The following is an 18,896-nucleotide window of genomic DNA, read 5'->3' as shown; positions in this document are numbered from 1 at the left end:
AATCCAAAACACACCCGAATCCGACAAAAAAAATTCGGTTAGGTTTTGCCAAAACGCGGTCGAACCCAAAACACGGCCGCGGAACCGAACCCAAAACCAAAACACAAAACCCAAAAAATTTCCGGCGCTCATCTCTCGTTTGTACCAGGACTAGGTTTATGTATTTGGCAAGCAACAAAACTGAAACTTTCCCACCATGTCGGCTATACAGTATGATTGTCCCATTTGTCCAATTTACTTGTTGATAACTAAAGCTGTGTACACAGATATGATATCAGCTCAATTTGAAGTTTCCGGTATAACAAATCAGGCATATTTCTCAGTGTGTAGGCCCGATTTGCGTGTGCCTGCATTCGGTAGCAACATCACCCCTGCGGCACAGACATATGGGGGTATATGCAATTGCGGTCGAATTCCCGAAATTGTCGAATTTCGGGTCATTTTCGCCAAAAAAAAAAAATCGTCAATGCAATTCAGTGCTTTCCGTCAAAAAAACGGACTTTCAAAATTCGACTTTTTGAAATTCGACTTTTTGCAAATTCGACTTTTCTGCAATGATACAAGTGCTGCAATTCGACAAAAGCATATTCAATTCAAGTTTGGAAATTCGACAGCAGTGCTTTTAGACAGTAAATTCGTCATTTTCAATCCGCCACACTTTGGAGGGTGAAAACAATAAAAAAAAATTTAAACATGTTTTTTTTGGTGTTTTTTTTTTTGGGAATAGCATATCTATTTATATTAGAAGGGATTAGGTACTTTTTTTTTTTTTTTTTTTGGGAGGCACAAGTATTATTTATATATTTTTTAAAATATTATTTTTTTTTTATTTTTTTTTTAGTGCTGGAACGGTAAAATTAAAAAAAAAATGGCGTGGGGTCCCCCCTCCAAAGCATAACCAGCCTCGGGCTCTTCGAGCTGGTCCTGGTTCTAAAAATGCGGGGAAAAATTGGGCAGGGATCCCCCGTATTTTTAAAACCAGCACCGGGCTCTGCGCCTGGTGCTGGTGCAAAAAATACGGGGGACAAAACGAGCAGGGGTCCCCCGTATTTTTCACACCAGCATCGGGCTCCACTAGCTGGACAGATAATGCCACAGCCGGGGGTCACTTTTATACAGTGCCCTGCGGCCGTGGCATTAAATATCCAACTAGTCACCCCTGGCCGGGGTACCCTGGGGGAGTGGGGACCCCTTCAATCAAGGGGTCCCCCCCCCCCAGCCACCCAAGGGCCAGGGGTGAAGCCCGAGGCTGTCCCCCCCATCCAAGGGCTGCGGATGGGAGGCTGATAGCCTTGAGTAAAATGACAAGAATATTGTTTTTTCCAGTAGTACTACAAGTCCCAGCAAGCCTCCCCCGCAAGCTGGTACTTGGAGAACCACAAGTACCAGCATGCGGGAGAAAAACGGGCCCGCTGGTACCTGTAGTACTACTGGGAAAAAAATACCCAAATAAAAACAGGACACAGACACCGTGACAGTAAAACTTTATTACACACTGCCGACACACACATACTTACCTATGTTCACACGCCGACATCGGTCCTCTTCTCCATGTAGAATCCACGGATGCCTGAAAAGAAAAGATCAATATACTCACCTCAGCCAGGGTCCAGAGATAAATCCACGTACTTGGCAAAAAAAGAAAACGGACACACGGACCACCGGACTGAAAGGGGTCCCATGCTGACACATGAGACCCCTTACCCCGAATGCCGGGACACCACGTGACTCCTGTCACTGAAGTCCCTTCAGCCAATCAGGAAGCGCTACTTCCGTGGCGCTCACCTGATTGGCTGTGCGCTGTCTGTGCTGTGACAGCGCATCGCACAGCTTTCTCCATTACTTACAATGGTGGGATCTTTGCCGTCTGCGGGGGTTACTCGCGGTCAGCCGCTGACCGGCGGGTGACCTCACCGCTAGCCGCTAAGTTCCCACCATTGAATATAATGGACGGAGCTGTGCGATGCGCTGTCTGACAGCTTGGACAGCGCACAGCCAATCAGGTGAGCGCCACGGAAGTAGCGCTTCCTGATTGGCTGAAGGGACTTCAGTGACAGGAGTCACGTGGTGTCCCGGCATTCGGGGTAAGGGGTCTCATGTGTCAGCATGGGACCCCTTTCAGTCCGGTGGTCCGTGTGTCCGTTTTCTTTTTTTGCCAAGTACGTGGATTTATCTCTGGACCCTGGCTGAGGTGAGTATATTGATCTTTTCTTTTCAGGCATCCGTGGATTCTACATGGAGAAGAGGACCGATGTCGGCGTGTGAACATAGGTAAGTATGTGTGTGTCGGCAGTGTGTAATAAAGTTTTACTGTCACGGTGTCTGTGTCCTGTTTATATTTGGGTATTTTTTTTCCAGTAGAACTACAGGTACCAGCGGGCCCGTTTTTCTCCCGCATGCTGGTACTTGTGGTTCTCCAAGTACCAGCTTGCGGGGGAGGCTTGCTGGGACTTGTAGTTCTTCTGGAAAAAACAATATTCTAGTCATTTTACTCTAGGCTATCAGCCTCCCATCCGCAGCCATTGGATGGGGGGGACAGCCTCGGGCTTCACCCCTGGCCCTTGGGTGGCTGGGGGGGGGGACCCCTTGATTGAAGGGGTCCCCACTCCCCCAGGGTACCCCGGCCAGGGGTGACTAGTTGGATATTTAATGCCACGGCCGCAGGGCACTGCATAAAAGTGACCCCCGGCTGTGGCATTATCTGTCCAGCTAGTGGAGCCCGATGCTGGTGTAAAAAATACGGGGGACCCCTACTCTTTTTGTCCCCCGTATTTTTTGCACCAGCACCAGGCGCAGAGCCCGGTGCTGGTTTTAAAAATACGGGGGATCCCTGCCCAATTTTTCCCCCGCATTTTTGGAACCAGGACCAGCTCGAAGAGCCCGAGGCTGGTTATGCTTTGGAGGGGGGACTCCACGCCATTTTTTTTTCGGGTTTTTCGGGTTTTTCCCCGTTTTTTTAAATCGCGGCAAAATCCGGCAAATCGGCCGTTTTTCGCCCGCGGGACTGTCGAATCCGTTTTTCATTGAATATGGTGAATTCCGGCAGCCACCTGCCGGAATTCACCTGTCGAATTGTGTCGAATTTAAAAACGGCGATAATTTGCCGCGATTCGCCGTGAATTGCATATACCCCTAGGGCAATAATGCTAGCGAGCGCGGCATGTATAATGAAGGCTGACATAATGACTGGTTACCAAGAAAAACGGCTGCGCTGAATGTCAGAAATACAGTAAAGAGAGAGCCAACGTATGAAAATGTAAAAATTTAATGCGTAATAAAGATGAATATTATAATGTGATAATACCAATAAAAACAATGAAAAATAAAATAACCCACAAAACTTGTCTCAGAATGTCTGCACGGCTGGAGGACTTATACTGTGCTGCAGCTATATTATAGAGCTGAAGTCCATGTTCCACAGCTGCCGATATACGCTGCTGAATGTGCACAAACGATGAACAATAGGTGCAATGAATAAACCTCCAAGAATGGAATGACTGTGCATCACCAGTGATAGTTCAGTAGTTAATACCTCTCAGGTGGGCTGGTCCGTGTACCGGGCGTCCCCTGTCGGATGTCCTGCGTTGCCCACAGATGCTGTGCAGTGGAGAGAGGATGTAACGCTATGTGCTGATGAGCTGGCTGAGGCTGCATGAATGGTAACAGCCGCTGGAACGGTAAAGGCAGTCGGAAACGTACCCGTCTGGGTATAATGGAGTTGCACCAAAGTAAGACACCTGAGCAAGGTGTGTGGAGAGGCGGGTGCTAACGCGTTTCGTCATGCTCCACGTGACTTTTTCAAGGGTGGAGCGAAAAAGTCACGTGGAGCGTGATGAAACGCGTTAGGACCTGCCTCTCCACACACCTTGCTCAGGTGTCTTACTTTGGTGCAACTCCATTATACCCAGACGGGTACGTTTCCAACTGCCTTTACCTTTCCAGCGGCTGTTACCCTTCACGCCGCCTCAGCCAGCTCATAAGCACATAGCGTTACAACCTCTCTCCGCTGCACAGCATCTGTGGGCAACGCAGGACATCCGACCGGGGACGCCCGGTACACGGACCAGCCCACCTGAGAGGTATTAACTACTGAACTATCACTGGTGATGCACAGTCATTCCATTCTTGGAGGTTTATTCATTGCACCTATTGTTCATCGTTTGTGCACATTCAGCAGCGTATATCGGCAGCTGTGGAACATGGACTTCAGCTCTATAATATAGCTGCAGCACAGTATAAGTCCTCCAGCCGTGCAGACATTCTGAGACAAGTTTTGTGGGTTATTTTATTTTTCATTGTTTTTATTGGTATTATCACATTATAATATTCATCTTTATTATGCATTACATTTTTACATTTTCATACGTTGGCTCTCTCTTTACTGTATTTCTGACATTCAGCGCAGCCGTTTTTCTTGGTATCTCTCTTGTTACATGACGACACATAGCTGTTCGGCAAGCGCAGTATTTCAGAAATTTGTCTGTAGTATACACTTTTAATCTATGTGATACCTCCTTTGCTGAGGCGCTTTTCCAGCAGTCAATCCATCCTTATAACGACAGGTTACACGTCGTTCCAGTGAGTACCCAGTTTTAGTCCGGAGTTTTATTCGTCTTTCTACTTCATCTGCTGGATCTCCTATATTCTTTGTCAACAAGAATGGTGGGAGTTTTAGACTCTTCTTTGATTATAGAGATTTAAACACAGTCATAATAAATCGATATCCTCTTCCTTTGTTAGCTTTTGGACATCTGCAAGGAGCTAAGGGTCTATATATGAAATTGCACTTCTGATGGTAATTATGACCAATATTTAAAAAGGCAATGCTTTTAACAGCAAGACACGGCTAGTAAAACCATTGCCTTTATAAATATCAGGCATAAACAGTCAGAATAGCCTGGTTTCGCAACCCGATGCTTCATAAATAACCCCACTAAAATCTTTACTAAATTGGATTTGAGGGGAGCCCTTAACTTAAGTCAGGAGGATATTAAATGGAAGGCGGCTTTCCAAACCTGATATGGGCATTTCATTATTTATTAATGCCTTCAGGTATGGTTATGCCCCTACAACCTTCCAATATTTTGTGAATTATGTGTTCCGAGATATTCTGTACCAATTTGTCATCTACTTAGACCAGTGGTTCTCAAACTTTCTTGAAACACAGAATCCTAGAGTATCAGTATTTTTTCAAGGCACCCCTAGTCCAAAAGTTGTTATTGGTAAATGTAAAAAAATATATAAAATTCAATAAATTATGCTTACCTGTCACCCTTAGGTTCAGTTATGTGATGGTGGACATAGTTGTGATTCTGATTGTCCACATATTTTATAATTGGCAGCCACCAGCACTGGTTTTGACTGTAAATAATTTGTTTTGGTCCTGGACTACCAACCCAAGGCACCCTTGCAAGTATCTCGCATCATCCCAGGGTGCCTAGGCAAACAGTTTGTGAACCACTGTCTTAGACAATATATTAATTTATTCTGAGATTTTACAACAACATTAGATTAATGTTAAATGAGTTATAAAATGACTTTGTACTCATGGCCTGTATGCTAAAATGGAAAAATTTATGTTTGAAGCTAACCAAATTAATTTGTTGGTCACATACTGTAGTTTGACCTTCGGATACTGAGATGGATACACAGTACAAAAAGTCAATCTAAGTTAGCCTGAACTTGATTTTCTATTATAGACAATTTAATAAAGAATTTTTAAAAATTGTGTTTAAAAACACTTGACTATCCTCACTAAAAAGGAGCACCTTTTTATCAGACTGGTCTGGTATTGCGTCCTTATCCCCAAAGTTCATTTGTTGTAGAGGTTGACGTATCAGAGTCAGTAGTTGAGGTTGTCTCTCTTTTCACAGCGTACGGGCTTTAACACATTTTTCATTCCTGTGGAATATATATTTGACTTTGTCTGTGACCCGAACTTAATCTACCCTCTTTGAGAAATAAAGCTTGTATACAGGTGAGCAATTCACTTTGCTCACTTAAGTTGTACTGTATTTCTCAGCACAGTGGTCCATACTTGACCTTGTTTCCTAACAATATTCTGTGACATGATTTCTTCTGAATTGATACAGGTTGAGTATCCCTTATCCAAAATGCTTAGGACCAGGGGTATTTTGGATATCGGATTTTTTCGTATTTTGGAATAATTGCATACCATAATGAGATATCATGGTGATGGGACCTAAATATAAGCACAGAATGCATTTATGTTTCATATACACCTTATACACACAGCCTGAAGGTCATTTTAGACAATATTTTTTATAACTTTGTGCATTAAACAAAGTGTGTGTACATTCACACAATTCATTTATGTTTCATATGCACCTTATACACACAGCCTAAAGGTCATTTAATACAATATTTTTAATAACTTTGTGTATTAAACAAAGTTTGTGTACATTGAGCCTTCAAAAAACAAAGGTTTCACTATCTCACTCTCACTCAAAAAAGTCCGTATTTCAGAATATTCCGTATTTCGGAATATTTGGATATGGGATACTCAACCTGTATATGATGTGGGGTTACATTGGATCCAGGGATCTGCAGTATAGTTGTCGATTGTGAAGCGTGAGAGGGAACAAATAATTGTAAGCTTGAAAATGGAGAAAGATGGAGTGTGAATACAGAAAGGTGTGTAAAAAAGGTATTAGTTAGAGCTGGTGTGCAACCAGCAACTGAGCAACGCAGGCAAAGGAATTAAAAATTGTCTATAGAAGCAGATGAAATGGGAATAAAATCAAATGGAAATAGACAATAATGAATGTGGAAAACCAACTGAAGTTGACAATATTTGGCCTTTAAATCCAGGGCCAAATTAAGAGTGGCTGGGGCCCTGGGGCAACAAAATTGTGGAGGGCCCCACTACTAAAGCACCCCCATGCAAACTTGTTGCGTGTCTGTTACACAACAAAATAAAACAGTCCTGATAATGCTGTCTGCGTGGATGGCTCACCTGATTCGACCTGAACACTTTCACTGGTTGCATTATATAGTAACAGTGGCCCTCATTCCGAGTTGTTCGCTCGTTAGCTGCTTTTAGCAGCATTGCACACGCTAAGCCGCCGCCTACTGGGAGTGAATCTTAGCATAGCAGAATTGCGAACGCAAGATTAGCAGAATTGCGAATAGAAATTTCTTTGCAGTTTCTGAGTAGCTCGAGACTTACTCTGCCACTGCGATCAGTTCAGTCAGTTTCGTTCCTGGTTTGACGTCACAAACACACCCAGCGTTCACCCAGACACTCCCCCGTTTCTTCAGACACTCCCGCGTTTTTCCCAGAAACGCAAGCGTTTTTTCGCACACACCCATAAAACGGACAGTTTCCGCCCAGAAACACCCACTTCCTGTCAATCACACTCCGATCACCAGAACGAAGAAATTTCTTCGTTAAGCCGTGAGTAAAATACCAAACTTTTTTGCAAATTTACTTGGCGCAGGCGTACTGCGAACGTTGCGCATGCGCAGTTTGCGACTAATCGCACCGATGCGAAGAAAAATAACGAGCGAACAACTCGGAATGAGGGCCAGTGTGCAGGACACAGCAGAATAATAAGCGACATGCTGGTATCACGTCTCCTTTCTTTGTAAGCTAGACACTAGCACAGCTGCGCTCAGTAGTCTGCAGCGCCATGCACACTGCACGGGATTTGTGAGGGTAAATAGTGGTTAGTGGGTCGACATAGGGCCTAATTCAGAGTTGATCGCAGCAACAAATTTGTTAGCAGTTGGGCATAACCATGTGCACTGCAGGGGGATTAGATATGACATGGGCAGAGAGAGTTAGATTTTTGTGGGGGGTGTTAAAACTGAAATCTAAATTACAGTGTAGAAATAAAGCAGCCAGTATTTACCCTGCACAGAAACAAAATAACCCACCCAAATCTAAATCTCTCTGCAAATGTTTTATCTGCCACACCTGCAGTGCACATGGGGGGTCATTCCGAGTTGATCGCTCGCTAGCTGTTTTTAGCAGCCGTGCAAACGCTATGCTGCCTCCCACTGGGAGTATATTTTAGCTTAGCAGTTTCAGAGTAGCTTCAGACCAACTCAGCACTTGCGATTACTTCAGAATGTTCAGTTCCGGATTTAACGTCACAAACACGCCCTGCGTTCGCCCAGCCACACCTCCATTTTTCCTGGCATGCCCGCGTTTTTTTCGAACACTCCCTGAAAATGGTCAGTTGACACCCAGAAACGCCCACTTCATGTCAATCACTCTGCGGCCAGCAGTGTTACTGAAAAGCTTCACTAGACCTTGTGTGAAACTACATCCGCCGTTGTGAAAGTACGTCATGCGTGCGCATTTCGTCGCATACGCATGCGCATTGCGCCGCTTACGCATCCGCAGAAGTGCCTTTTTTTTGCTTCATCGCTGCCCAGCGAACATTTTCAGCTAGTGATCAACTCGGAATGACCCCCATGGTTTTGCCCAACTGCTAACAAATTTGCTGCTGCGATCAACTCTGAATTACCCCCATAGTTAAGAACAGTAGTAAGGGATGCGTTGTATAGGAAGGTCGCTTGTTCAGAGAGAGAGAATAAGAGAGACAGGTGAGTCAAATAGGGAAGTGGTGGCAATAGTCTCATGTTACACTTAGTGATGGTAGCCTTAGGAGGTAGAAATTGAGAAGCAGAGAGAGATAAGTTAAAAGAGAGCAGGTGGTGGTCTGAGAGGGGGAACAGGCAGTTAGTGAAATCAGAAATATTGCAGCAGTGAATGAAGACCAGATCCAGTGAGCTCCCATTCACTGAGAGAGACCAAGTGACAATGTGAGGTTGAGGAGTTTAGAGGCAGAAGATTTTGTGGGGGGTGCAGATAGGGATGTTGAAATCACCTAAGATAATGGAGGGACTGTTAAAAGAGAGGAAGTGAGAAACCCATGAAGCAAAGTTGTCGAGTAACTTGGAGGGAATGACAGGGAGTCGTAAATGACAGCAGCTTGAAGAAGAACGGGTTGAAAAAGGCGTATAGCATGGTCCTCAAATGTAGAGACTGTAAGGGAGGGTTCTGGGGTATGAGTTGGTATGAGTAGTTAGCGGGTAGTTGGACCCCAACACCACCACCATGGCGAGAATGCGAATACCCCAGCAGAGAGAGCAGCAGGAGAAGTGGTGTCAGAGGAGGTAATCCAGGTTTCATTGATGCCTAGGAGATGCAGGGAATTGGAGAAGAAAAGGTGATGGGTGGGGACCAGTTTGTTACAGACAGATCTGGCATTCCAGAGGACACAGAAAAGAGGGAGAGAGTCTGAGGGGGTGATGATTGAATGAGATTATCAGGCTGTAGTGATGAGGTGAGATGAAGTTAGATAGCAGGGATACAGAGGGTGTAGTGATGGTGCTGGCTTCTGAGCTAGGAAGGGAATAAAGTATGGTACTGTGGGAGGTGAGGTGGCAGGGAGAAGAGGGAGGAAGCAAGGCTGAGTGGTGGAGGAGTAGGCCCAAGTCGTGGCAGAGGTGAACGACAGTGGAGTGATAGGGAAGGAGTGGAAGGGAAGCAGTGGTGTGGATGGGAGACTGAGGATGCGAGAGAGGAGATGTAGGAGACTAGGAGGGAAAGATAGAGGTGGGAGCAGAGGACAGAATACAGGATGGGGCAGACAAGGTGTGTTGGTGGGCATTAGCGAAGGCTGGACATACTGTAGTGTGGATGATGTAAATAGGAGTAGAAATGTAGAAATAAGAGTGGTGGCTGTATGAAAGACAGGAGTTATATTGCAGAAATTCAGGCGAAAGTACAGTGTTGTTGGAAGTGTTCAACGGCAGTAATTTGGTTTTAAGCAGAAAGTGTATGTAGTCACAGAAATTACATAGAAGGATGTGTTTGAATGAGAGGATATGAGGGTAGGGGAAAAAAAACTAAGGAAATTCAGACTACAGTAGATTGCAAGTACTGTCTATCAAAACAAGATGACAGGTTCAGCATGTGCATGAAGGGGTTTGATAATATTGCAAGTAAACATACTGTAAGTATTCGAGAAGGAACTGGGTAGTTGTAGCTATGTCTAAAACAGGGAAATACAGTGCTGACTGTCCAGGTTACACCGACAGGAGTTGTTTGGTGTGATGAGAAGTTGAACTGCAAATTGTTGTGTCAATGAAGTTTGTTTGTGATCGTAGAAGTTGTGTAGCAGTTCATATGTAGCTGTATTAGTTGTTGGATGTTTTCTGTCAGTTTTTGTCCAGTTCAAGTCCAGAATAAGATGGCCTACAAATATTTGTAAGCAGCTGCGGGACGTTTTCCCCATGCCGCACCTGCAAAGGTCCAACACCCCCCCGCAAATGCCTTTGCCTGTCAGTCAGGCAGAGGCATTCGCAGCCAATACGATCCAATCGCATTGGTCGGGTGCGCACGCGCAGGATGGGACCTGTGCGTGTGCACTAGCGTCACCAACGGGGTTATTGCGGTCACATTGCTTAGCAATGCAACTTGAATAACCCCTTGCAATGATATTTACTCTATCTGTTAGAAGCCGATTGGCTGGTATTTTATCTCCAGGTACTTTATCCCCATCCAAGGCTTAGTAAATAGACCCCTTAGGGGTCTATTTACTAAGTCTTGGAGAGAAATAAAGTGGTTGGAGATAAAGTTTCAGCCAATCAGCTCTTAAGTACCATGTTACAGGCTGTGTTTGAAAAATGACAGTTACAGTAGGAGCTGATTGGCTGGTACGTTATCTTTCTCCAAGGCTTAGTACATAAACCCCTAGGTCACACTGGACCTGTTTCAGATCCACATGCAAACTGTGCGCAATGCTGATGTGCCCATAGTAAAGCAATTTTTTTTAAACTGTGCATTTGCCAATTTTCCCAAAAACTTGTATGGTGCACACATTACAAAGTGTATGCACAAAGACGCTGTTGTGCTCAAGATGGATTCTATGAGAAATGTGGAAAAGTGATGGGCTTTCCTGGGAGGTGGCAAGAGATACACACAAAAGTGGTCCCTGCAATCGGCTAGTTTTGGGAGTGTCATGGGTGTGTCCATGAAAGTGGTCGCTTACCACAGGCGCTCAACCATTCACATACGTGGCCATACTCGGATGGAGAAACACCACCTGCCATAATGCTGGTGCAAGTTTCTATGGTGAGACAGACGGTAGCATCTAAGGACGCAATATGTGCAATCGCTAAAAGTGAGTGTTCCAGTCCTTGCACCTTGTACACCAGGGTTTGTAGCAGCATTTGCATAAAATCACAGATGGGACAATATTTACTAAGAATTCGAGTTTGTCCGGATTGTGTTTTTTTTTCTAAGTCCCAATCCGGGAATTCACTAAGCACCAATCTCGGCAGTGTTTAGACTATTCGTAATGGTTTGATTTGCAAAGTTCCGAAATTCGAATGAATAGACCATCGGTCAAACGCGGCTGTTATTTCATACAATACGGGCATTCACTATTCATTCGTATTTGGGTGTTAGTTTCTGAGTGCTCAAGTGCGGGTCTGTTTTTTTTTCGATTCGTTAAAAAAAGCAGCAAAAAAATAGACCTGCTTTTTCCAGTCGAGTTTGGATAACCATGCACGGATCAGTGAGATCTGTGCATGGTTATCTATGGGAAAGGGTCTGTTTAGTGTAAAAACTTGAAAAAAATTGCGTGGGGTCCCCCCTCCTAAGCATAACCAGCCTCGGGCTCTTTGAGCCGGTCCTGGTTGAAAAAATATGGGGGGGAAAATGACAGGGTTCCCCCATATTTCATCAACCAGCACCGGGCTCTGCGCCTGGTCCTGGTTCCAAAAATACGGGGGACAAAAAGCGTAGGGGTCCCCCGTATTTTTGAAACCAACACCGGGCTCCACTAGCCAGGTACATAATGCCACAGCCGGGGGACACTTTTATACTGGTCCCTGCGGCCCTGGCATTACATACCCAACTAGTCACCCCTGGCCGGGGTACCCTGGAGGAGTGGGTACCCCTTAAATCAAGGGGTCCCCCCCTCCAGCCACCCAAGGGCCAGGGGTGAAGCCCGAGGCTGTCCCCCCCCCATCCAAGGGCGGCGGATGGGGGGCTGATAGCATTTTGAAAAAATGCGAATATTGTTTTTTGTAGCAGTACTACAAGTCCCAGCAAGCCTCCCCCGCAAGCTGGTACTTGGAGAACCACAAGTACCAGCATGCGGTGGAAAACCAGGCCCGCTGGTACCTGTAGTACTACTACTAAAAAAATACCCCCCAAAAAAACAGGACACACACACCGTGAAAGTATAAGTTTATTACATACATGCACACCTCCATACATACATACTTACCTATGTTCCCACGAGGCTCGGTCCTCTTCTCCATGTAGAATCCTTGGGGTACCTGTGAAAAAAATTATACTCACATAATCCAGTGTAGAATCAGACCTTTGTATAATCCACGTACTTGGCAAAATAATAAAACTGAAACCCGACCACGCACTGAAAGGGGTCCCATGTTTACACATGGGACACCTTTCCCCGACTACCAGGACCCCCCCTGACTCCTGTCAAAGAGGGTCCCTTCAGCCAATCAGGGAGCGCCACGTCGTGGCACTCTCCTGATTGGCTGTGTGCTCCTGTAGTGTCTGTCAGGCTGAACACGGCAGAGATACAATGTAGCGCCTATGCGCTCCATAGTAGCCAATGGTGGGAACTTTGCGGTCAGCGGTGAGGTTACTTTCGGTCAACCGCTGACCGCAAAGTTCCCACCATTGGCTACAATGGAGCGCATAGGCGCTACATTGTATCTCTGCCGTGTGCAGCCTGACAGACACTACAGGAGCACACAGCCAATCAGGAGAGTGCCACGACGTGGCGCTCCCTGATTGGCTGAAGGGACCCTCTTTGATAGGAGTCAGGGGGGGTCCTGGCAGTCGGGGAAAGGGGTCCCATGTGTAAACATGGGACCCTTTTCAGTGCGTGGTCGGGTTTCCGTTTTATTATTTTGCCAAGTACGTGGATTATACAAAGGTCTGATTCTACACTGGATTATGTGAGTATAATTTTTTCACAGGTACCCCAAGGATTCTACATGGAGAAGAGGACCGAGCCTCGTGGGAACATAGGTAAGTATGTGTGTATGGAGGTGTGCATGTATGTAATAAACTTATACTTTCACGGTGTGTGTGTGTCCTGTTTTTTTGGGGGGTATTTTTTAAGTAGTAGCACTACAGGTACCAGCGGGCCCGGTTTTCCACCGCATGCTGGTACTTGTGGTTCTCCAAGTACCAGCTTGCGGGGGAGGCTTGCTGGGACTTGTAGTACTGCTACTAAAAACAATATTCACATTTTTTCAAAAGGCTATCAGCCCTCCATCCGCCCGCCCTTGGATGGGGGGGACAGCCTCGGGCTTCACCCCTGGCCCTTGGGTGGCTGGAGGGGGGGACCCCTTGATTTAAGGGGTTCCCACTCCTCCAGGGTACCCCGGCCAGGGGTGACTAGTTGGGTATGTAATGCCAGGGCCGCAGGGACCAGTATAAAAGTGTCCCCTGGCTGTGGCATTATGTACCTGGCTAGTGGAGCCCGGTGCTGGTTTCAAAAATACGGGGGACCCCTACGCTTTTTGTCCCCCGTATTTTTGGAACCAGGACCAGGCGCAGAGCCCGGTGCTGGTTGATGAAATATGGGGGAACCCCTGTCATTTTTCCCCCCATATTTTTTCAACCAGGACCGGCTCAAAGAGCCCGAGGCTGGTTATGCTTAGGAGGGGGGACCCCACGCAATTTTTTTCAGATTTTTTAAGACTTTAATCAACTTTTTAAGGTACACAATGAAGCCCTGCACGGATCTCACAGATCCGGCCGGGATTCCTTGTGTTTTGTCAGGCAGTGTTTTACTCATCACTCCCGTAAAACACTGCCTGATATTACGAATCACATCGACATCGGAAAAAACGATTGTGCAAAACTCGGCAGCTTAGTGAATGATCGTATCAGGATTCAAAAAGTTGCAGTAAAATGCACCCGATACCATTCGAGTTCAAACACCCTTCAAAACGGCCAAAACACGAATCTTTGTAAATATACCCCATGGTCTACTGCTAATAGACCCTGCTACTGCACTTCTGTGTACACCACTGAATCAGGCCAAAGATCTTTAACTCACATATGCACAGTGGAAATTAGAAGTCCAGATAAAGTCCAGAAAAAAAAAATAGATAAAAAGATAGATAGATAGATAGATAGATAGATAGATAGATAGATAGATAGATAGATAGATAGATAGATAGATAGATAGATAAAAATACCCCAAAATGATCAGGATATTGGGGTGGATTCAAAGTTGATCGTAGATGTGCTAAAAAAAAAGCAGATCTATGATCAATTACTCTGATATGCAGGGTGATGCCCAGCATAGGGCAAGTTCGCCCCGCATGCTGGATGCAGCCCCTGCCCCCCACAGACATGTGAGAGCATCGCACGGCAGCGATGCCTTTGCATGTTTAGAGTAGTCCTCTGCCTGCGCTTGCGTGTGACATCACGCAGCTACCGTGGCCCGCCCCGCAAACGGTCTAGACACGCCTGCGTTGTCCGGACTGCGGAGCCGCAACGTTGCCTCCTGCCCGGTGGCAGGCTCAGCCTGTCAATCAGGCAGAAGTGATCGCACGTGAGATGCTGTCACATCTCATTGTCTGCACATGCGCAGTGCGGCTGCTACACGTGTGCACACTTCACCGGGCTTCAGCCTGCGACTGCTGCCATACTATCAGCATACTATCATCGGGAGTGACCACATAATATATAGGGTGGGTATTTTTTACTAGCCGTAGAGCATTGTGCTTTACTAAATAGACCAATTCTGGTTTGATTTGTTAATTTGCTTTTTTGTGCAATTTTGTTTCAGAATTTAAAGTAGTATGTTTTTAAAGGCAGTACATGTGTCTGTCTATAGCCTTTAAAAAAGTAGTTGAAATATATCCAACTAATTGCTGTTTGGTAAATAAACTCCTACAGTAAAGCCCCATACACACTGGGTGATACAATAGACAATATGAATGATAGCAATTGTCTAGTCGCAGTGGTTCTCAAACTGTGTCCTCAGAACCCCACACGGTTCACGTTTTCCATGTCACCCATCAAGTGCACTGTGTATCACCAACTGCCACATTTTAAAAATCTACAGGTGACCTGCAAAACATGAACTGTGTGGGGTCTTGAAGACCGAGTTTGAGAACCTGTGTATGCCTGAACGATGCGTGCACCCACGGTTCGTTCTCATTCAGGCAATATCTACAGAACATGCAGCTCAACTTTAACTATATCGTTGAGCTGCATTTTTAGGGAGTTCGGGGGATACCGTCAGTGAACGATATCGTTCATCGATATTGTTCAGTGTGTATGCATTGGCAATTTCCCCTAATTAGCAATCAGTGATATAGCGCTGATTGCTAATTAGGGGAGGTCGCCCAGCGTGTTCAGGGCTTTTACAGTGTTAACTGTAACATTGTCATTCAGGGCTTTTACAGTGTTAACTGTAACATTGTCATTCTTTTATAGGTGATCCAAGCTGTCTTTTTTGGCATTTGTGTACTGTCTGACCTGTCCTGTCTTCTAACAAAGGGCAGTGACAACCAGGAACAAGAGCGGCAGCTAAAAAAGCTCATCTCCCTCCGTGACTGGATGATGGCTGTGCTAGCATTCCCTGTAGGAGTCGTAAGTACTCTTTGTTTCATTAGAAATATATTATACTTATTAGATAGATAATAATACTAATAATTATTCCATTCATGTGCAAAATAACTATTATCTGTGAATTGTGAATGATGGTAACAATCTAAAGGCACATGGGACCTTATTCAGTAAGAGTAGCAGATTCTGCTTTTTAGCCGAATCTGCTACTCTATCAATCACATGCTGAAGGCCGCCCAGCATGCTACCCACCGCCCACCAACTACGATCGCTCTCTAATTGTGATTGCGCCACAATTAAACCATAGTCGCAGAAACTATGGAAGCCTCCTGCTGTCACAGCCAGGAGTACCACTGCCATTTTTTTTAAAGAAGCGGCAAATACGCTGCCGACATCCCCCCGTTTCCTTGGCATGGCCCTGAGAATGCTCTGTCGCGGTCCCCTGTCTATCCTGCGATCGCCTCTGTCTGTCAATCAGGCAGATGCGTTCACAGTTAATATGGCCCAATCACATTAACTGCTCGTGAACACGTAGGATGGAACCTGCACGTGTGCACAGCGGGCTCATCTTAAAAAATGTGGTCGAACTGAATTAGGCCCATGGCTGTGAAACATTATCATTCAATTGATAATGCACATAAAAAAGCTCTGAATTACCCCCTCAGTATTTTAACTGTGATTATGTCAGTGTGGGTCAATTTCTATGTTTTCATTCAATAACCTTTTAGGAGTGGTTGTGAGGATTTCATTATTGTCCTATAGGCTGCAATCAAACAGTATTGGACAGTTGAAATTTCATAAAATTTTATTTTATTTTATTTTACATATATATATATATATATATATAGAGAGAGAGAAAAAGGATATTCGGCACTCCACTGCGATGGAGATAAACAGCCTGCCGGGTGCCCTCCAAACACAAAGTAGTATACAAATAGGCAAATAGGCGGCACTCCCGGGCTTCTCAGAAATAACACTCGAGATCACTCAAGGTTAGTTGCTTTACGTTTCGGTTTATTAAACCGTCATCAGAAGATAAAAATACAATACAACATAATCTTACCTTTATACATGCTACAAAACACCGCCAGTGTCACGTCCTCGGCGTGCACGCCGGGACCAACTTCCGGTTGCGTCATCAATCTGGGACACTGTTGCCCTGACGACGGCGCAAGGCCGGCTAACGTGCTCTACCCGTCACCATGACAATCTTAAAAACAAAACAGAGGAGGAGGAGCTGCTTCACCAATGCAAACATACCACTAAATGACCAATACAAACTTATATATCTGTATAACCATAAACACAATAACATGTGCTATCAGAGCTTATCGTAATTATTACTTGCAATAATTAAACATCATAAAAAATCTATAATGATGATAATACATATTATAGAAAGCATGTCAGAGATAAAGTCTCATTCAAGCCGTTTGGAGACACCGTATTCAATCGGTGAATCCAGCGGGCCTCTTTTTGTAATAATGTCCTATGCCGGTCACCTCCACGTTTGGAGAATGGAACTTGCTCTACTACAACAGGCTGAGGATAAGGGTATCATTTCTGTTACCACTAGAAAGGCATTAGTTGTTAGTACACCACATGTACCAGTCTTTTACACGATCCCTAAGCTCCATAAAAACCCCGTACAGCCACCGGGGCGCCCTATTATTGCGGCTAGGGATTCGTTATATTCTAAGATTGCACAATACATTGATTATTTCTTGCAACCGGTCATTCAGCAACAGGACACATATTTAAAAGACTGCCACTTTTTTACAGAAATTGAGTAACATAGATGTGCCCGCCGGTGAATGCTGGTTGTGTACAGCTGATGTCATCAGTTTATACACCAGCATTCCCCATGAACGTGGTTTGGCAGCTGTCAAATCATTAATAGAATCTAGCCCGCATTATGCAGGTCCAGACATCACCTTTTTTCTGTCATTATTGGATTTAACACTTCAAAGGAATTACTTTTTGTTTAACAATGAGTTTTTCAGACAAGTGCAGGGCTGCGCTATGGGTTCTTGCGCAGCACCGGCATACGCCAATTCGTTTATGTTCGGTGTTGAGCAGAACCTATTCTTTTCCAGAGAACATTTCAGGTCACATATAGCCATGTTTACACGGTACATAGATGACGTGTTCATTCTATGGACCGATACGCGAGAGAACTTTATAAAGATGATGCAAGAGATCAATCAGAGTGATGCATCTATTAAATTTACTTTTGACATACAGCCTGTCAGTATTAATTTTTTAGACGTCAGGATTACTCTGGCCGAGGGTAGATTTAAGACCTCGGTTTATAGTAAACCGACTGATGCTAATAGTCTCCTTCTGTCCTCGAGTCATCACCCTAAGGCATTGAGGGATGGTTTACCCTATTCCCAGTTTCTGCGCGTTCATCGCATTTGCAGTGACTTGGAAGATGAAAAGATCCAAATGGACCTCATGACCAAGCGATTTCTGGAGAGAGGTTATAAAAACAAATTGCTCCAGTCAGCCAGGGCCAAGGCCATGTTACAGCCCAAAGTTCCTGTACCTAAGAATAGTTCTAACAACACCTCTGCTAATGTGGTCACCTGTGTGACCAATTTTACCACTGTTAGCCACAATCTGACCAGAACGGCCAAGAGAATATGGCCGGTCATTCAGGCGGATCCTGACTTGACGAGTTTAAAATCCAGTAGATTCATGCCTTGTTATAGGCGAGGTACTAACATCAGGGATATGGTAGTTCACAATGATATTTCCCCTTTGGCAACAGCTAATACTGGTACTTTTCTATCTAGAAAACCAGGCAATTATAAATGCACAGGGTGCACTACCTGCCTGTACCTTGAGACTGGTGATTATGTGGTACATCCTCATACAGGTCAAAGGATTAAAATCAAACAAATTTTGACATGTACAAGTAAATTTGTTGTATATTGTATCAGGTGTCCATGTGGCCTATTCTATATAGGTAAAACTAGCTGTCAATTTAAGGAACGGATGTCACAGCACAGAAGTGCAATAAAGCAAATTCTAGAGGGGAAGAATATAGATCAGCCAGTGGCTAAACATTTTAAATTGCATCAGCATGGTCTGGCCACCCTTAGGTATAAGATGCTAGAGCAAGTTCCATTCTCCAAACGTGGAGGTGACCGGCATAGGACATTATTACAAAAAGAGGCCCGCTGGATTCACCGATTGAATACGGTGTCTCCAAACGGCTTGAATGAGACTTTATCTCTGACATGCTTTCTATAATATGTATTATCATCATTATAGATTTTTT

At 44.9% G+C, this 18,896-nt stretch overlaps 1 protein-coding gene across 4 annotated transcripts in view; it reads left to right on the top strand.

Moving 5' to 3' along the window:
- The window catches only part of AIG1 (androgen induced 1), a 931,740-nt gene that overhangs the window by 384,312 nt on the left and 528,532 nt on the right, over positions 1-18,896 (top strand). For 2 of the 4 annotated variants that reach the window (XM_063917488.1, XM_063917485.1), the window contains exon 2: positions 15,479-15,634. In XM_063917488.1, coding sequence (XP_063773558.1) covers positions 15,479-15,634 — 156 coding nt within the window. Of the gene's footprint in view, positions 1-15,478; positions 15,635-18,896 lie in introns of those variants that run through there. The other 2 variants (XR_010176073.1, XM_063917487.1) reach the window with 2 other exon arrangements.

This window comes from Pseudophryne corroboree, chromosome 4 (genome assembly GCF_028390025.1).
Source record: "Pseudophryne corroboree isolate aPseCor3 chromosome 4, aPseCor3.hap2, whole genome shotgun sequence".
Taxonomy (NCBI): Eukaryota; Metazoa; Chordata; class Amphibia; order Anura; family Myobatrachidae; genus Pseudophryne; species Pseudophryne corroboree.
Note: the sequence above shows the minus strand (reverse complement) of the source record. Positions and strands in the feature narration are given on the sequence as shown.